We start from the raw sequence: 20,866 nt of genomic DNA on the forward strand, positions 1-20,866 counted from the left end.
TACTTTGTCCTTGCCCAGCTGTACCCCCAGCTGTACTGTCACCTCCCAGCTGTGCTTTTGCAACCCCTAGCTGTGCCTGTATGCCTGCTGTGTTACCCCTCTTCCAGAGGGGCTTAACTTCTGTTTGTGCAGAGATGTAGTGGCATCATGGCCCAGAGGAGCCCACTAAACCCTGGAGGCTCATCACTTCAAACAGACACTTACTGACATCACCAACTGGATGACGGCGAATTTCCTCCAACTGAACGCCGGTTAAACAGAGATACTGCTCCTGGGGAAAAACACCTCGTCCTGGGGAGACAACTGGTGGCCTGATGTCTTAGGCCAACCTCCCAAGCCAAAGGAATGCGTCAAAAATCTGGGAGTCTGGGTGGACTCTGCACTAAAGTTCACTCACCATACAAAAAAAGTGGCTGCCACTTGCTTCGGCATTCTACGTAACATAAGACCTATTTTGAAGTTCTTCGACTGTCGCACTCGCCAGCTAATTGTTCAGGCGACCATCCTTTCTAGACTGGACTATGCCAGCTCTCTCTTACTGGGGGCAAACCTTGCCGAAACCACCAGACTGCAGAGAGTCCAGAATGCGGCAGCCAGGGCTCTGGTAGGTCTCCCTCGCCATTCCTCGGTATCCGGAGCCTTGAAAAAATTGCACTGGCTTCCGGTGGGTAAAAGGATCCAGTTTAAGGCACTGTGTTTAGCATTTAAAATCCTTAAAACCGCTTCCCCCCCAATGCTGTGCCCCCTCCTGTCAGAGTACATTCCTAGGAGGTCGCTCCGCTCAGAGGGACATCTTGCGATCATCCCCCGCACCAGACTGGCCAGAGTAGGCGGCCGATCCTTTAGCTTCCTAGCTGCCAAGCTATGGAATAGTCTTCCCGAAGCTATCCGTGGTATACAGGACCTTTTAGCCTTCAGAAAGGCCGTCAAAACTCATCTCTTCCAATAATTCTTTCACCTCTCTGCGCCTCTAACTCTCTGCAATCTGTCTGCTCGCAGCGCCGGGACGCCCCTTGGCTGGGGCAGCCGCGTGCTATACAAATCACTATAACATTAACATTATCTCTGGTTCCCAAAACTAAAACAACACCCGGGGGAGGTGGGGGTGCTTCCCTCCTTGTAGTATGCCTATAATACCCTGCCTACTCTACTGACCCTCCCAGCTGTAGTAGGACGCTAGTAGTTAGAGGGGCAGAAGGGGCTCCCTGGTAGTGTAGCACAGATGAGAGCTTGACCTCCGAGGGGGTCTCCCAGCCCCGTTCCAATACCTCGCCTGCCTGCTGGGCTCTCCAGTATCTTGAACCAGTGACTGGCGACAGTGCCACTCAACAGTGAAGCTTCTGTGCACAGAACCCCTGTCTCTGAGACACCCTAGCAGGCGATTGAAGCTAGGCTCTCTGTCCTCAGTAGACGATTAAAGCTAGGCTCTCTGTCCCCAGCAGGCGATTGAAGCTAGGCTCTCTGTCCTCAGTAGACAATTGAAGCTAGGCTCTCTGTCCTCAGTAGACGATTGAAGCTAGGCTCTCTGTCCTCAGTAGACGATTGAAGCTAGGCTCTCTGTCCTCAGTAGACGATTGAAGCTAGGCTCTCTGTCCCCAGCAGGCGATTAAAGCTAGGCTCTCTGTCCTCAGTAGACGATTGAAGCTAGGCTCTCTGTCCTCAGTAGACGATTGAAGCTAGGCTCTCTGTCCTCAGTAGACGATTGAAGCTAGGCTCTCTGTCCTCAGTAGACGATTGAAGCTAGGCTCTCTGTCCTCAGTAGACGATTGAAGCTAGGCTCTCTGTCCTCAGTAGACGATTGAAGCTAGGCTCTCTGTCCTCAGTAGATGATTAAAGCTAGGCTCCCTTGGGTGTGGTTTGCAGAACCCAATCTCTGAAGCACACCAATAGATCAGTCAATCAGGATTTATAAAGCATGGCAAATCAACAGTGACGGTCTCAAGGCTCTTGAGTTGCTAGCTGCTGCGCTGAGAAAGCAGGGGAAAATTAGGCAAAAGGAGGAGAAGGCACTCAGAAAAAAGGGGATGAGAAAGGCAAAAGAAGCAAAAAAATAATATAAAGGCAAAAGCAGGAAAACGCTTAGAAAAACGGGTGGAGGGCAGAGAAAACAGGAAAACATGACAAAAGCAGGAGAAAGCACTCAGAAAAACGGGGAGGAAGCAGAGCAGTGCAGCAGCACAGGAGAGAGAGGACTGGGCCTGCTGAAGGTAGGTTCTCCGGGATGTTGTGTGTAGAGCACCCATCTCTGAAGCACCCTAGTACATGGTTGAAGTTAGAATCCCTTGGGCATTGTGTGCTGAACTCCGGTCTCTGAGGCACCCCAGGAGATGGTTGAAACTTGGCTCTCTGGGTTGCTAGTGCAGCACACACCCACCTCAGAAGCTATCCGGGATATTAGAGAAGCTTGGCTCCTTTGGCTGCTGCGTGGTGCCCCTCCCCACCCCCAAACTCTGAAGCATGATGAGTGAAGCTTGACTCCCTTGTGTGCTGTGGGACATTCCCCCACCTCGAATATGGGAGAAGTTTGGCTTCCTCGGGTGTAGGGTGGGGTTGCCCCACTGCAGAAACCTGGATATTAGTGAAGCTTTACTCCCGCCTCGGAAGCATTCCTGAATATTGGTGAAGCTCAAGTCCCTTCGATGCTGTGTGAAGTACCCCCGCATCAGAAGCATTCCTGGATATTGGAGAAGCTTGGGTCCCTTCGATGCTGTGTGAAGTACCCCCGCATCAGCAGCATCCCTGGATATTGGTGAAGCTTGGGTCCCTTCGATGCTGTGTGAAGTACTCCCGCATCAGTAGCATCCCTGGATATTGGTGAAGCTTGGGTCCCTTCGATGCTGTGTGAAGTACACCCGCATCGGAAGCATCCCTGTATATTGGTGAAGCTTGGGTCCCTTCGATGCTGTGTGAAGTACCCCCGCATCAGAAGCATCTCTGGATATTGGTGAAGCTCGGGTCCCTTCGATGCTGTGTGAAGTACCCCCGCATCAGAAGCATCCCTGGATGTTGGTGAAGCTCGGGTCCCTTCGATGCTGTGTGAAGTACACCCGCATCGGAAGCATCCCTGTATATTGGTGAAGCTTTGGTCCCTTCGATGCTGTGTGAAGTACTCCCGCATTGGAAGCATCCCTGTATATTGGTGAAGCTTGGGTCCCTTCGATGCTGTGTGAAGTACCCCGCATCGGAAGCATCCCTGGATATTGGTGAAGCTCGGGTCCCTTCGATGCTGTGTGAAGTACCCCCGCATCAGAAGCATCCCTGGATATTGGTGAAGCTCGGGTCCCTTCGATGCTGTGTGAAGTACCCCCGAATCAGTAGCATCTCTGGATATTGGTGAAGCTTGGGTCCCTTCGATGCTGTGTGAAGTACCCCCGCATCAGAAGCATCCCTGGATATTGGGAAAGCTTGGGTCCCTTCGATGCTGTGTGAAGTACCCCCGCATCAGAAGCATCCCTGGATATTGGTGAAGCTCGGGTACCTTCGATGCTGTGTGAAGTACCCCCGCATCGGAAGCATCTCTGGATATTGATGAAGCTTGACTCCCATGACTGCTCTGTGGAATTTGCCTCCACCTCTGAAGCACCCCTTGGATATAAAAGAAGCTTGGCTTCCATGGGTACTGTGTGGGATTGCCTCACTTCAGAAGCCTGGATATTGGTGAAGCTTTACACCTTTCGATGCTGTGTGAAATACCCCATATATATATATCCCTGGATAGATACATATATATATATATATATATATATATATATATATATATATATAGTGAGTGAGGGCGGAGGAGAATATATATATATATATATATATATATATATATATATATATATATATATATATATATATTCTCCTCCGCCCTCACTCACTGAGACAGCACTGTAGAGATGTTTCATTTGGAATGTTAATGTGTTGCCTAGCAGCTCAGAGTGTTATGATTAGAAAGGACTGAACTGGGCTGTGAAGCTGGAGGTTCCTGTACAACTCTTCAATAAACCTTTTATTTCTACTCGCTTGCCTGGATTCATCTTTACACTGGCAACGAGGGAAACCTACGCATTTTCTGCGCAAGGGGCTGATCTTGGTGCCCCCACCCTTGGACTTAAGAATTTTTCACCCAATTTTTATAAGTAAATTGATTAAATTCTGACTTAAACCCTCCCTGATTTCAAGTTGACTGATCTTAAATGAGCAATAATCTTTCAAGAAAAATGATTTCACTAACAAAATGAGAGTTAATGGACTTAAGAAACTCTTGAAATGTTAATGAGAGATTGACGTACATTTCTTTTGAATGTTTCTAACGGTTGGGATTGTGAACCAAACAATGATGTGCGCTTCAAAGGTTTCTTCAATGTTGTTGAAGAGTGAAGTGTGAGAGATGGAAAGTTGTGGAGGAGAGACAAGTTGGTACCACCTGAGAGTCTTAAATCTAATTTCCTAAACGTCCTTGGGAAAGGTTGGCAATAGACTTTATTGGTACTATTTCCAGATTAGGGTCAAGTTGTAGATTTCTAATGGTTTTAGTTGATTACCATTTTAAGTGGTTTGTGGTTTAAACATCTGAGACTATCACAACGGAAAAAGTAATTAAATTTCTAGAAAAAGTTTTCCTAAATGAGGGAATTCCTAAAGTTTTGGTGTCAGATAATGGTCCTCAGCTAGTTTCCAAAAGAATAGAGGAATTTCTTTGTAGTAAGGGTGTTAAGCATGAAAAAGTCGCTCTGTTTAGACCGCAGGCGAATGGCTTAGTTGAGAGGATCAATCGTTTGATCATGGACAATATACAACTTTCCTTATGCAATGGTTTATCTTGGTCTGAGGAATTGAAAAAGTTGATGTGGTCTTATAGAGTAACACCGCACTCCATGACTGGTGTTTCACCTTTCATTTCTCTTAAAGGGAGGGAACCGGGGTTGAAGGAAATACCAGGGTGGTTGAAGGACAGAGATTGTGTGTGGGTGGATCGTGATGTGATTGGAAAGCAAGTTGCTAATAAACAAATTGTTGTTGCCAAACATTATGGTCATTCAAAAGGGGTCAAGTTCCCTAATATCAAATCGGGTGATTGGGTGGTGGTAAAACGTGGTGGTACTGTTGCTAAAGGAGACAGCACATTTTCTAAACCTATTCAAGTGAAGGAAGTAAAAAGGAGTGTTGTAATTTTGTGTGATGGGTCAACTTGGAGTTTTGGAAATGTTGCTAAATGTTTCTCTCCCCAAATGGATGGTGACTAAATTTCATTTATTGTCATTCTATTTATTATCATTCATTGTGTAAATGATTTCTTCCAATTTTGTTTTCTTTTATGGTAGCATGTGTGGGGGGAGGGGTGTAGAGATGTTTCATTTGGAATGTTAATGTGTTGCCTAGCAGCTCAGAGTGTTATGATTAGAAAGGACTGAACTGAGAAGCAGGTTGTGGGTGAAGCTGGAGGTTCCTGTACAACTCTTCAATAAATCTTTTATTTCTACTTGTTTGCCTGGATTCATCTATACACGCACTCTGTCTCCTCCGCCGTCACCTACTGAGACCGCACTCTGTCTCCTCCGCCGTCACCTACTGAGACCGCACTCTGTCTCCTCCGCCGTCACCCACTGAGACCGCACTCTGTCTCCTCCGCCGTCACCCACTGAGACCGCGCTCGGTCTCCTCCGCCGTCACCCACAGAGACTGCGCTCGGTCTCCTCCGCCGTCACCCACAGAGACTGCGCTCGGTCTCCTCCGCCGTCACCCACAGAGACTGCGCTCGGTCTCCTCCGCCGTCACCCACAGAGACTGCGCTCGGTCTCCTCTGCCCTCACCCACTGAGACTGCGCTCGCTCTCCTCCGCCCTCACCCACAGAGACTGCGCTCGGTCTCCTCCGCCCTCACCCACAGAGACTGCGCTCGGTCTCCTCCGCCCTCACCCACAGAGACTGCGCTCGGTCTCCTCCGCCCTCACCCACAGAGACTGCGCTCGGTCTCCTCCTCCCTCGCCCACTGAGACTGCGCTCGGTCTCCTCCGCCCTCACCCACTGAGACTGCGCTCGGTCTCCTCCTCCGTCGCCCACAGAGACTGCGCTCGGTCTCCTCCTCCGTCGCCCACAGAGACTGCGCTCGGTCTCCTCCTCCGTCGCCCACAGAGACTGCGCTCGGTCTCCTCCTCCGTCGCCCACAGAGACTGCGCTCGGTCTCCTCCTCCGTCGCCCACAGAGACTGCGCTCGGTCTCCTCCTCCGTCGCCCACAGAGACTGCGCTCGGTCTCCTCCTCCGTCGCCCACAGAGACTTCGTCTCCTCCTCCTCCTCCTCCTCCGTCGCCCACAGAGACTTCGTCTCCTCCTCCTCCTCCTCCTCCGTCGCCCACAGAGACTTCGTCTCCTCCTCCTCCTCCTCCTCCGTCGCCCACAGAGACTTCGTCTCCTCCTCCTCCTCCTCCTCCGTCGCCCACAGAGACTTCGTCTCCTCCTCTTCCTCCTCCGTCGCCCACAGAGACTTCGAGACAGCGCTTCGTCTCCTCCTCCTCCGTCGCCCACAGAGACAGCGCTTCGTCTCCTCCTCCTCCGTCGCCCACAGAGACAGCGCTTCGTCTCCTCCTCCTCCGTCGCCCACAGAGACAGCGCTTCGTCTCCTCCTCCTCCGTCGCCCACAGAGACAGCGCTTCGTCTCCTCCTCCTCCGTCGCCCACAGAGACAGCGCTTCGTCTCCTCCTCCTCCGTCGCCCACAGAGACAGCGCTTCGTCTCCTCCTCCTCCGTCGCCCACAGAGACAGCGCTTCGTCTCCTCCTCCTCCGTCGCCCACAGAGACAGCGCTTCGTCTCCTCCTCCTCCGTCGCCCACAGAGACAGCGCTTCGTCTCCTCCTCCTCCGTCGCCCACAGAGACAGCGCTTCGTCTCCTCCTCCTCCGTCGCCCACAGAGACAGCGCTTCGTCTCCTCCTCCTCCGTCGCCCACAGAGACAGCGCTTCGTCTCCTCCTCCTCCGTCGCCCACAGAGACAGCGCTTCGTCTCCTCCTCCTCCGTCGCCCACAGAGACAGCGCTTCGTCTCCTCCTCCTCCGTCGCCCACAGAGACAGCGCTTCGTCTCCTCCTCCTCCGTCGCCCACAGAGACAGCGCTTCGTCTCCTCCTCCTCCGTCGCCCACAGAGACAGCGCTTCGTCTCCTCCTCCTCCGTCGCCCACAGAGACAGCGCTTCGTCTCCTCCTCCTCCGTCGCCCACAGAGACAGCGCTTCGTCTCCTCCTCCTCCGTCGCCCACAGAGACAGCGCTTCGTCTCCTCCTCCTCCGTCGCCCACAGAGACAGCGCTTCGTCTCCTCCTCCTCCGTCGCCCACAGAGACAGCGCTTCGTCTCCTCCTCCTCCGTCGCCCACAGAGACAGCGCTTCGTCTCCTCCTCCTCCGTCGCCCACAGAGACAGCGCTTCGTCTCCTCCTCCTCCGTCGCCCACAGAGACAGCGCTTCGTCTCCTCCTCCTCCGTCGCCCACAGAGACAGCGCTTCGTCTCCTCCTCCTCCGTCGCCCACAGAGACAGCGCTTCGTCTCCTCCTCCTCCGTCGCCCACAGAGACAGCGCTTCGTCTCCTCCTCCTCCGTCGCCCACAGAGACAGCGCTTCGTCTCCTCCTCCTCCGTCGCCCACTCAGACAGCGCTCAGTCTCCTCCTCCTCCGTCGCCCACAGAGACAGCGCTCCGTCTCCTCCTCCGTCGCCCACTCAGACAGCGCTCAGTCTCCTCTACCGTCTAGGGTTCTCAATCAATGTAAAAAAGTCTCCCCTACAACCTTTCAGATCCAACCTTTCTTGGGGTCAGCCCTAAACGCTTGGGTCTTTACTGTGCCAGGTGCAAAAACAACAGTTGGACAGAATGCAGAACAATGTCATACATTCATTCCAGTACAGAGATCTGGGCCTGCCAGGTGCAAAAACAACAGTTGGACAGAATGCAGAACAATGTCATACATTCATTCCAGTACAGAGATCTGGGCCTAAATCCTTCGTTTTTTTGCTCACCATGACATTCCAGTTTGAACCCAGCCATATGCAAATCAGTTCCGTGCTCACTGCCCCACTGGAGTCAAGCTGAAACCGGTCCTAGAATGATTGATTCCGGTCCAGGGAAGACATTGGCAGTTCGAGCTGGACTGTTCCCATGAGGCACAGGGTCAAGACTGATTTGCATATGGCCAGGTCTGAACTGGGGTGGCATGGTGAGCAAAATAACGATGGATTAAACCCAGATCTGTGACTGAGGGTGAATGTTTTGCCATTGTGCAACATTCCTTGCATCATCTTGTTTGTTTTGATTACTCTGCCAGGAGCATGGAACTCTCACCCATGCATCGCTCCTAGGGTGGAGAGCACATCTTGGGTCGTTACTGTGCCAGGGGCATGGAACAGATTGGGCTCATCAGCTTCCTTGAACTCCTGTCCTTTAGCTGGTGCTCAGAGCCTTCTATTGCCTGGTACTGAAGCAAAGTAGGTCCAAGAGGAAAAAACATGCTATGACTGCAATGTGCGACTTGTCAGACCCACGAGGCACACACTCTCCTCTGCTGACCAACTTACACAGTAAAGTTCATCAGAACATACACCTTCTAGCAGACCACCTACCAGGAGCGGACAACAACTGCAAACATCCTAAGCATGGCTCATCAACAAGTGCACGAGTGCTAACTCCACCCTAAAGTCGGGCAGAAATAGAGAATTTGAACAGTCGACCTCTTCGCCTCCACACCCGCAGTCCACAGGCAGTGCATTGTGGGTGAGCTGGTCAGGGATATTTGCATACACTGGTCCACCTCTCCCACTCTTCACATGTAGTCTGAAAGATGCGTTAATCCACTAAGATGCTCTTCTAGCAGCCCCTCATGAGCCAGACAACCATAGTACTCAGCCCGGTTCATCTCTCCTCGAGAGAAGCTTCTCAATCAATGCGGCTAATTGGGCATCCCGATCCCCAAAAAGATCAATCTTTCCATTTTGGCACTTGAGGTATTAGAATGCAGCTACTTACATTTTCCAGAGGAGTGCATGGCTATGATACGTGGAGCACGTAGACCTACCACAAGTGCTTGCAATGCTGCCAAGTGGAAGCACTTCGTCTACTAATGTTTTGCAAATCACCCGGGCCCTCCGCAGGTGACGGTGCAGGATATCATTCTTCTACAGGTGACGGTGCAGGATATCATTCTTCTACAGGTGACGGTGCAGGATATCATTCGTACCTCTGGACCTTCTACAGGTGACGGCGCAGGATATCATTCGTACCTCTGGACCTTCTACAGGTGACGGCGCAGGATATCATTCTTCTACAGGTGACGGTGCAGGATATCATTCTTCTACAGGTGACGGTGCAGGATATCATTCTTCTACAGGTGACGGTGCAGGATATCATTCTTCTACAGGTGACGGCGCAGGATATCATTCTTCTACAGGTGACGGTGCAGGATATAATTCGTACCTCTGGACCTTCTACAGGTGACGGCGCAGGATATCATTCATACCTCTGGACCTTCTACAGGTGACGGCGCAGGATATCATTCTTCTACAGGTGACGGTGCAGGATATCATTCTTCTACAGGTGACGGTGCAGGATATCATTCTTCTACAGGTGACGGTGCAGGATATCATTCTTCTACAGGTGACGGCGCAGGATATCATTCGTACCTCTGGACCTTCTACAGGTGACGGCGCAGGATATCATTCGTACCTCTGGACCTTCTACAGGTGACGGTGCAGGATATCATTCTTCTACAGGTGACGGTGCAGGATATCATTCTTCTACAGGTGACGGTGCAGGATATCATTCTTCTACAGGTGACGGTGCAGGATATCATTCTTCTACAGGTGACGGCGCAGGATATCATTCGTACCTCTGGACCTTCTACAGGTGACGGCGCAGGATATCATTCTTCTACAGGTGACGGTGCAGGATATCATTCTTCTACAGGTGACGGTGCAGGATATCATTCTTCTACAGGTGACGGTGCAGGATATCATTCGTACCTCTGGACCTTCTACAGGTGACGGCGCAGGATATAATTCGTACCTCTGGACCTTCTACAGGTGACGGCGCAGGATATCATTCTTCTACAGGTGACGGTGCAGGATATCATTCTTCTACAGGTGAAGGTGCAGGATATCATTCTTCTACAGGTGACGGTGCAGGATATCATTCTTCTACAGGTGACGGTGCAGGATATCATTCTTCTACAGGTGACAGTGCAGGATATCATTCTTCTACAGGTGACGGTGCAGGATATCATTCGTACCTCTGGACCTTCTACAGGTGACGGCACAGGATATCATTCTTCTACAGGTGACGGTGCAGGATATCATTCTTCTACAGGTGACGGGGTGACGGTGCAGGATATCATTCTTCTACAGGTGACGGTGCAGGATATCATTCGTACCTCTGGACCTTCTACAGGTGACGGCGCAGGATATCATTCGTACCTCTGGACCTTCTACAGGTGACGGCGCAGGATATCATTCTTCTACAGGTGACGGTGCAGGATATCATTCTTCTACAGGTGACGGTGCAGGATATCATTCTTCTACAGGTGACGGTGCAGGATATCATTCTTCTACAGGTGACGGTGCAGGATATCATTCGTACCTCTGGACCTTCTACAGGTGACGGCGCAGGATATCCTTCTTCTACAGGTGACGGCACAGGATATCATTCTTCTACAGGTGACGGTGCAGGATATCATTCGTACCTCTGGACCTTCTACAGGTGACGGCGCAGGATATCATTCGTACCTCTGGACCTTCTACAGGTGACGGCGCAGGATATCATTCTTCTACAGGTGACGGTGCAGGATATCATTCTTCTACAGGTGACGGTGCAGGATATCATTCTTCTACAGGTGACGGTGCAGGATATCATTCGTACCTCTGGACCTTCTACAGGTGACGGCGCAGGATATCATTCTTCTACAGGTGACGGTGCAGGATATCATTCTTCTACAGGTGACGGTGCAGGATATCATTCTTCTACAGGTGACGGTGCAGGATATCATTCGTACCTCTGGACCTTCTACAGGTGACGGCGCAGGATATCATTCGTACCTCTGGACCTTCTACAGGTGACGGCGCAGGATATAATTCTTCTACAGGTGACGGTGCAGGATATCATTCTTCTACAGGTGACGGTGCAGGATATCATTCTTCTACAGGTGACGGTGCAGGATATCATTCTTCTACAGGTGACGGTGCAGGATATCATTCTTCTACAGGTGACGGTGCAGGATATCATTCTTCTACAGGTGACGGTGCAGGATATCATTCGTACCTCTGGACCTTCTACAGGTGACGGCGCAGGATATCATTCTTCTACAGGTGACGGTGCAGGATATCATTCTTCTACAGGTGACGGTGCAGGATATCATTCTTCTACAGGTGACGGTGCAGGATATCATTCGTACCTCTGGACCTTCTACAGGTGACGGCGCAGGATATCATTCTTCTACAGGTGACGGCGCAGGATATCATTCTTCTACAGGTGACGGTGCAGGATATCATTCGTACCTCTGGACCTTCTACAGGTGACGGCGCAGGATATCATTCTTCTACAGGTGACGGCGCAGGATATCATTCGTACCTCTGGACCTTCTACAGGTGACGGCGCAGGATATCCTTCTTCTACAGGTGACGGTGTAGGATATCATTCTTCTACAGGTGACGGTGCAGGATATCATTCTTCTACAGGTGACGGTGCAGGATATCATTCTTCTACAGGTGACGGTGCAGGATATCATTCTTCTACAGGTGACGGTGCAGGATATCATTCGTACCTCTGGACCTTCTACAGGTGACGGCGCAGGATATCATTCTTCTACAGGTGACGGTGCAGGATATCATTCTTCTACAGGTGACGGTGCAGGATATCATTCTTCTACAGGTGACGGTGCAGGATATCATTCGTACCTCTGGACCTTCTACAGGTGACGGCGCAGGATATCATTCTTCTACAGGTGACGGTGTAGGATATCATTCTTCTACAGGTGACGGTGCAGGATATCATTCTTCTACAGGTGACGGTGCAGGATATCATTCTTCTACAGGTGACGGTGCAGGATATCATTCTTCTACAGGTGACGGTGCAGGATATCATTCGTACCTCTGGACCTTCTACAGGTGACGGTGCAGGATATCATTCTTCTACAGGTGACGGTGCAGGATATCATTCGTACCTCTGGACCTTCTACAGGTGACGGCGCAGGATATCATTCTTCTACAGGTGACGGTGCAGGATATCATTCGTACCTCTGGACCTTCTACAGGTGACGGCGCAGGATATCATTCGTACCGCTGGACCTTCTACAGGTGACGGCGCAGGATATCATTCTTCTACAGGTGACGGTGCAGGATATCATTCTTCTACAGGTGACGGTGCAGGATATCATTCTTCTACAGGTGACGGTGCAGGATATCATTCTTCTACAGGTGACGGTGCAGGATATCATTCGTACCTCTGGACCTTCTACAGGTGACGGCGCAGGATATCATTCTTCTACAGGTGACGGTGCAGGATATCATTCGTACCTCTGGACCTTCTACAGGTGACGGCGCAGGATATCATTCTTCTACAGGTGACGGTGCAGGATATCATTCTTCTACAGGTGACGGTGCAGGATATCATTCTTCTACAGGTGACGGTGCAGGATATCATTCGTACCTCTGGACCTTCTACAGGTGACGGCGCAGGATATCATTCTTCTACAGGTGACGGTGCAGGATATCATTCTTCTACAGGTGACGGTGCAGGATATCATTCTTCTACAGGTGACGGTGCAGGATATCATTCTTCTACAGGTGACGGCGCAGGATATCATTCGTACCTCTGGACCTTCTACAGGTGACGGCGCAAGATATCATTCTTCTACAGGTGACGGCGCAGGATATCATTCTTCTACAGGTGACGGTGCAGGATATCATTCTTCTACAGGTGACGGTGCAGGATATCATTCTTCTGCAGGTGACGGTGCAGGATATCATTCGTACCTCTGGACCTTCTACAGGTGACGGCGCAGAATATCATTCTTCTACAGGTGACGGCGCAGGATATCATTCTTCTACAGGTGACGGTGCAGGATATCATTCGTACCTCTGGACCTTCTACAGGTGACGGCGCAGGATATCATTCGTACCTCTGGACCTTCTACAGGTGACGGCGCAGGATATCATTCGTACCTCTGGACCTTCTACAGGTGACGGCGCAGGATATCATTCTTCTACAGGTGACGGCGCAGGATATCATTCTTCTACAGGTGACGGTGCAGGATATCATTCTTCTACAGGTGACGGTGCAGGATATCATTCTTCTACAGGTGACGGTGCAGGATATCATTCTTCTACAGGTGACGGTGCAGGATATCATTCTTCTACAGGTGACGGTGCAGGATATCATTCGTACCTCTGGACCTTCTACAGGTGACGGCGCAGGATATCATTCTTCTACAGGTGACGGTGCAGGATATCATTCTTCTACAGGTGACGGTGCAGGATATCATTCTTCTACAGGTGACGGTGCAGGATATCATTCGTACCTCTGGACCTTCTACAGGTGACGGCGCAGGATATCATTCTTCTACAGGTGACGGTGCAGGATATCATTCTTCTACAGGTGACGGTGCAGGATATCATTCTTCTACAGGTGACGGTGCAGGATATCATTCGTACCTCTGGACCTTCTACAGGTGACGGCGCAGGATATCATTCTTCTACAGGTGACGGTGCAGGATATCATTCTTCTACAGGTGACGGTGCAGGATATCATTCTTCTACAGGTGACGGTGCAGGATATCATTCGTACCTCTGGACCTTCTACAGGTGACGGCGCAGGACATCATTCGTACCTCTGGACCTTCTACAGGTGACGGCGCAGGATATCTTTCTTCTACAGGTGACGGTGCAGGATATCATTCGTACCTCTGGACCTTCTACAGGTGACGGCGCAGGATATCATTCGTACCTCTGGACCTTCTACAGGTGACGGCGCAGGATATCATTCGTACCTCTGGACCTTCTACAGGTGACGGCGCAGGATATCATTCTTCTACAGGTGACGGTGCAGGATATCATTCGTACCTCTGGACCTTCTACAGGTGACGGCGCAGGATATCATTCGTACCTCTGGACCTTCTACAGGTGACGGCGCAGGATATCATTCTTCTACAGGTGACGGTGCAGGATATCATTCTTCTACAGGTGACGGTGCAGGATATCATTCTTCTACAGGTGACGGTGCAGGATATCATTCTTCTACAGGTGACGGTGCAGGATATCATTCTTCTACAGGTGACGGTGCAGGATATCATTCGTACCTCTGGACCTTCTACAGGTGACGGCGCAGGATATCATTCTTCTACAGGTGACGGTGCAGGATATCATTCTTCTACAGGTGACGGTGCAAGATATCATTCTTCTACAGGTGACGGTGCAAGATATCATTCTTCTACAGGTGACTGTGCAGGATATCATTCTTCTACAGGTGACGGCGCAGGATATCATTCGTACCTCTGGACCTTCTACAGGTGACGGCGCAAGATATCATTCTTCTACAGGTGACGGTGCAGGATATCATTCTTCTACAGGTGACGGTGCAGGATATCATTCGTACCTCTGGACCTTCTACAGGTGACGGCGCAGGATATCATTCGTACCTCTGGACCTTCTACAGGTGACGGCGCAGGATATCATTCTTCTACAGGTGACGGTGCAGGATATCATTCTTCTACAGGTGACGGTGCAGGATATCATTCTTCTACAGGTGACGGTGCAGGATATCATTCTTCTACAGGTGACGGTGCAGGATATCATTCGTACCTCTGGACCTTCTACAGGTGACGGCGCAGGATATCATTCTTCTACAGGTGACGGTGCAGGATATCATTCTTCTACAGGTGACGGTGCAGGATATCATTCTTCTACAGGTGACGGTGCAGGATATCATTCTTCTACAGGTGACGGTGCAGGATATCATTCGTACCTCTGGACCTTCTACAGGTGACGGCGCAGGATATCATTCTTCTACAGGTGACGGTGCAGGATATCATTCTTCTACAGGTGACGGTGCAGGATATCATTCTTCTACAGGTGACGGTGCAGGATATCATTCGTACCTCTGGACCTTCTACAGGTGACGGCGCAGGATATCATTCTTCTACAGGTGACGGTGCAGGATATCATTCTTCTACAGGTGACGGTGCAGGATATCATTCTTCTACAGGTGACGGTGCAGGATATCATTCGTACCTCTGGACCTTCTACAGGTGACGGCGCAGGATATCATTCTTCTACAGGTGACGGTGCAGGATATCATTCTTCTACAGGTGACGGTGCAGGATATCATTCTTCTACAGGTGACGGTGCAGGATATCATTCGTACCTCTGGACCTTCTACAGGTGACGGCGCAGGATATCATTCGTACCTCTGGACCTTCTACAGGTGACGGCGCAGGATATCTTTCTTCTACAGGTGACGGTGCAGGATATCATTCGTACCTCTGGACCTTCTACAGGTGACGGCGCAGGATATCATTCGTACCTCTGGACCTTCTACAGGTGACGGCGCAGGATATCATTCGTACCTCTGGACCTTCTACAGGTGACGGCGCAGGATATCATTCTTCTACAGGTGACGGTGCAGGATATCATTCGTACCTCTGGACCTTCTACAGGTGACGGCGCAGGATATCATTCGTACCTCTGGACCTTCTACAGGTGACGGCGCAGGATATCATTCTTCTACAGGTGACGGTGCAGGATATCATTCTTCTACAGGTGACGGTGCAGGATATCATTCTTCTACAGGTGACGGTGCAGGATATCATTCTTCTACAGGTGACGGTGCAGGATATCATTCTTCTACAGGTGACGGTGCAGGATATCATTCGTACCTCTGGACCTTCTACAGGTGACGGCGCAGGATATCATTCTTCTACAGGTGACGGTGCAGGATATCATTCTTCTACAGGTGACGGTGCAGGATATCATTCGTACCTCTGGACCTTCTACAGGTGACGGCGCAGGATATCATTCGTACCTCTGGACCTTCTACAGGTGACGGCGCAGGATATCATTCGTACCTCTGGACCTTCTACAGGTGACGGCGCAGGATATCATTCTTCTACAGGTGACGGTGCAGGATATCATTCTTCTACAGGTGACGGTGCAGGATATCATTCTTCTACAGGTGACGGTGCAGGATATCATTCTTCTACAGGTGACGGTGCAGGATATCATTCGTACCTCTGGACCTTCTACAGGTGACGGCGCAGGATATCATTCTTCTACAGGTGACGGTGCAGGATATCATTCTTCTACAGGTGACGGTGCAGGATATCATTCTTCTACAGGTGACGGTGCAGGATATCATTCTTCTACAGGTGACGGTGCAGGATATCATTCGTACCTCCCGGACCTTCTACAGGTGACGGCGCAGGATATCATTCTTCTACAGGTGACGGTGCAGGATATCATTCTTCTACAGGTGACGGTGCAGGATATCATTCGTACCTCTGGACCTTCTACAGGTGACGGCGCAGGATATCATTCGTACCTCTGGACCTTCTACAGGTGACGGCGCAGGATATCATTCGTACCTCTGGACCTTCTACAGGTGACGGCGCAGGATATCATTCTTCTACAGGTGACGGTGCAGGATATCATTCTTCTACAGGTGACGGTGCAGGATATCATTCTTCTACAGGTGACGGTGCAGGATATCATTCTTCTACAGGTGACGGTGCAGGATATCATTCGTACCTCCCGGACCTTCTACAGGGGACGGTGCAGGATGTCAGTCTTACCTCCTACATTTACAAGGTCCTCCATGGCTCTTGGCTGGTGTAGGTGTCGGCTGTGCCAGCGCGGCATTGGTCGTTCTCTGCTGAGTTGCAGGAAAGTGCTAGCTAGTAACATGTAGGTTTGGGAACAAATTTACCAATCCTGCAATTTAGGGATAAGGGTGTGTCCTGGCCCCTGTTCCCTTAATGTTCAGCCAATCTCCATGAACGTTTGAAGGCATCTCATTTTCCCAGACCACTGGATGGCTGGCCGGCCTCTGTGTTTGATAAAAGCCATCAACACGGTCTTGGTAGATGCTTTGGGATATAGGCCTAACAAATACACTTAGTGAATGCAGACAATTTGTACCTTTACATTTATCATCTGGAAGATGTTAGTTGTGGTTTTCAGTGTGACTTTAATAAAAAATAATGGCATTTGGAAAAAGTCCCCTTTGCAGAGGTGGCCTATTATCCATAGCCATAGATGGAATTTTAAGATAAAGTTCTCATTTTAAATCCAAGGATGAAGGCATTGAAGTTGGGTCAGATGCTTCTTTGTGGAGTGCGTTGATGAATTTGACCGTTCCACTGGCTGTGCTTCACTCTTGCTTTGAAGACTTCCTTCCACGAAATAACTTTATAACCATTCACAAGCGGGAGGAGCTTGCTTCGAAGAGTTCCTTCCACAAAATAACTTTATAACCATGCACAAGCGCGAGGAGCTTGCTTCGAAGAGTTTCTTCCACGAAATAATACTTTATCGGAGGGCACAAGCTATGAAATAACTTAATATCTGTGCACAAGCGCGAGGAGCTTGCTTCAAAGAGTTTCTTCTACGAAATAACTTCATAGCCATGCACAAGCGGGAGGAGCTTGCTTTGAAGAGTACCTTCTATGAAATAACGTAATATCTGTGCACAAGCGCGAGGAGCTTTCTTCGAAGAGTTCCTTCTATGTAATAATACTTTATCGGAGGGCACAAGCGCAAGGAGCTTACTTCAAAGAGTTCATTCCACAAAATAACTTTATAACCGCGCACTAGCGCGAGGAGCTTGCTTCGAAGCACACGTGTGCATGGCCACTGGAGTGCACTGCTGAAACTAGTGCCCCATGAGTGAATACAGAAACTTTGGTATGAATAATATGATGCCGGAGCTAAACTCTTATCCTAAATTGTGATGCTGACGGCCCAACCAATCTCCAAACTGCTGATTCCACTTGGTGCTCCAGCAACCACTTGTCATGTGAATGCCCAACTGCAGGCTGCGTTTATAGACTCAAACGCAGACAGCAAGTATGTTTCTAGAATTATTTAATGTATCAACTGGGCACAAAATGCAATTTATAAATGGAATGAACGGGATGCATGATCAAACTGCCCAGGATGGGTCACAAGGTGCTGGTCTCCCCGCTAGTCCAGGGTCTGGTTCCATTGGTTGTCCTGTCGTTGGCTCTTGGTTCGTGATGTCGGTCCTGGTTGTATCGTTACTCTGCCGTAACTAAGATTGACCGTGAAGTCTTGGTGACCCATGAGCATGACTCTGACTCTTTGTTTTTTCTTCTAGTCTGCAAGTTTGTGGCTGTCGAGCTGAAATCTGCCTTTGATGAGACTGGGAAGACAAAAGAGGTCATCGACACGAAATATGGCTTCATGGATGGCAAGAGCAGTGGCATCAAGTACACCAAATCGTAAGTGGTTCGGCCAGAGGCGTCCCTGATCCCAGTTACTTCCACCTTCTGTATCCACCTCCTTTTATGTAAGGTGAATGGATAAAATGAGCACAAAGTCACCAGTATGGAGTGTGTACCTTAAACAGCTTTCCTACTCCGGTTACTCCCCGGGACGGGAGGGTGGAGCTGGTGTCTGATTGGAATGGATGTAAATTGAGTTAATTGCTCTTCTCTGAGCCATTGGTCACTCGGCAGCGCCTCCTGATCTCCATGTAGGAAAATCCCGGCCTAAGGTGCTGTAGTGGCTCCTCTTAGTCCTCCCTCACTCTTTCCCACCCTCATCCCTTGTAGGGAATGACCTGGTGTGACCGATCCCATAGCGTAGATCTCACTGACAAGAAGTGGCGACCGAAGTCCCCTAGTTAAACCTGGACAGCAGCCAAGATGGCGCCCTGTACAGTGGCTGCAAATGGTGAGACTTGGAGTCTTTGCTGTTTCAGCGACTTTATCTGTGAAGCGCGAGTGTAAGCCCGAACTGAACATCGTGTTAAGGGCACTGTCACCTGGATGGCACTGGAGACTGAGCCCAGTAGCTTGTATGGCAAAGAAGACATTAAAGATCCTTTGCAGACAGTGCCTCATTGGAGCCACTGGGATCGGTGGCCAGTGTGACCTAGGAGAGGGCGTGTTTTGTGACCACTGCAACACTGGGGCTAGGCTCTGTGGTCACTGCAACTCATGACCTGCTGGGAATTATCCTTGGAGAAATGCTGGGCTGTCCGGCCACTCCTACGGAGAAATGTTGGGCTGGGCAACCACTACGACACGGGAGATGTGCTCTTCAACCACTACGACACGGGAGATGGGCTCCGCAACCACTACGACACAGGAGATTGGCTCCGCAACCACTACGACACGGGAGATGGGCTCTGCAACCACTACGACCCGGGAGATGAGCTCTGCAACCACTACGACATGGGAGATGGGCTCTGCAACCACTACGACATGGGAGATGGGCTCTGCAACCACTATGACCCGGCAGGTGGGCTCTGCAACCACTATGACCCGGGAGATGGGCTCTGCAACCACTACGACATTGGAGATGGGCTCTGCAACCACTACGGCATTGGAGATGGGCTCTGCAACCACTACGGCATTGGAGATGGGCTCTGCAACCACTACGACATGGGAGATGGGCTCTGCAACCACTACGACATGGGAGATGGGCTCTGCAACCACTACGACATGGGAGATGGGCTCTGCAACCACTACGACATGGGAGATGGGCTCTGCAACCACTACGACATGGGAGATGGGCTCTGCAACCACTACGACATGGGAAATGGGCTCTGCAACCACTACGACATGGGAGAGGGGCTCTGCAACCACTACAACACGGGTGATGGGCTCTTCAACCACTATGACCCAGGAGATGGGCTCTGCAACCACTACGACATGGGAGATGGGCTCTGCAACCACTACGACATGGGAGATGGGCTCTGCAACCACTACGACATGGGAGATGGGCTCTGCAACCACTACGACATGGGAGATGGGCTCTGCAACCACTACGACCCAGCAGATGGGCTCTGCAACCACTACGACATGGGAGATGGGCTCTGCAACCACTACGACCCGGCAGACGGGCTCTGCAACCACTACGAACCGGCAGACGGGCTCTGCAACCACTACGACCCGGCAGATGGGCTCTGCAACCACTACGACCCGGCAGATGGGCTCTGCAACCACTACGACCCGGCAGATGGGCTCTGCAACCACTACGACCCGGCAGATGGGCTCTGCAACCACTACGACCCGGCAGATGGGCTCTGCAACCACTACGACCCGGCAGATGGGCTCTGCAACCACTACGACCCGGCAGATGGGCTCTGCAACCACTATGACCCGGGAGATGGGCTCTGCAACCACTATGACATGGAGACGTCTGGTGCACCAACCACTACGGCATGGAAACGTCTGGTGCACCAACTCCTACGACATGGAGACGGGTACACCAACTCCTACGACATGGAGACGGGTACACCAACCACTACGGCATGGAGACGTTGGGCTCTGCGATCAGCAAAACACAGAAGTCATTGGGCTCTAGTACCAGTTGTAGGGAGTTGACTGGCTCTGGCACGAGAGACACTGGCTCTGTATCTAGTGTGACACTGTAGGCGCTAGAAATGCTGAGGTGGTGTGACACAGGAAACTCCCAGGAGAGGTCCAGTTTTGTGGCTGTGTGACTGAGGAGAGAGCTTGTCCAGTCTCTCACTCAGCCTGTGCGAAGAAAGGACCCCACAGAGGCTGCTCTGGATTCCCGAGATGTGTACAAAGTTACAGGAGAACGAACCCCAGATCCTTCCAGTCTGCCTGCCCACTTCCTACCATTGGATGATCTCTAGATCCTGTTTAATTGCCAGC

General features: G+C 50.8%; 1 protein-coding gene across 1 annotated transcript in view; it reads left to right on the plus strand.

Moving 5' to 3' along the window:
- Positions 1-20,866, plus strand: part of CNPY3 (canopy FGF signaling regulator 3) — a 69,708-nt gene that overhangs the window by 13,644 nt on the left and 35,198 nt on the right. Inside the window, exon 2 of the mRNA XM_086925818.1 lies at positions 18,334-18,457. Within this exon, the coding sequence (XP_086781944.1) occupies positions 18,334-18,457 (124 nt within the window). The remainder of the gene's footprint in view (positions 1-18,333; positions 18,458-20,866) is intronic.

This window comes from Lissotriton vulgaris, chromosome 6 (genome assembly GCF_964263255.1).
Source record: "Lissotriton vulgaris chromosome 6, aLisVul1.2, whole genome shotgun sequence".
Taxonomy (NCBI): domain Eukaryota; kingdom Metazoa; phylum Chordata; class Amphibia; order Caudata; family Salamandridae; genus Lissotriton; species Lissotriton vulgaris.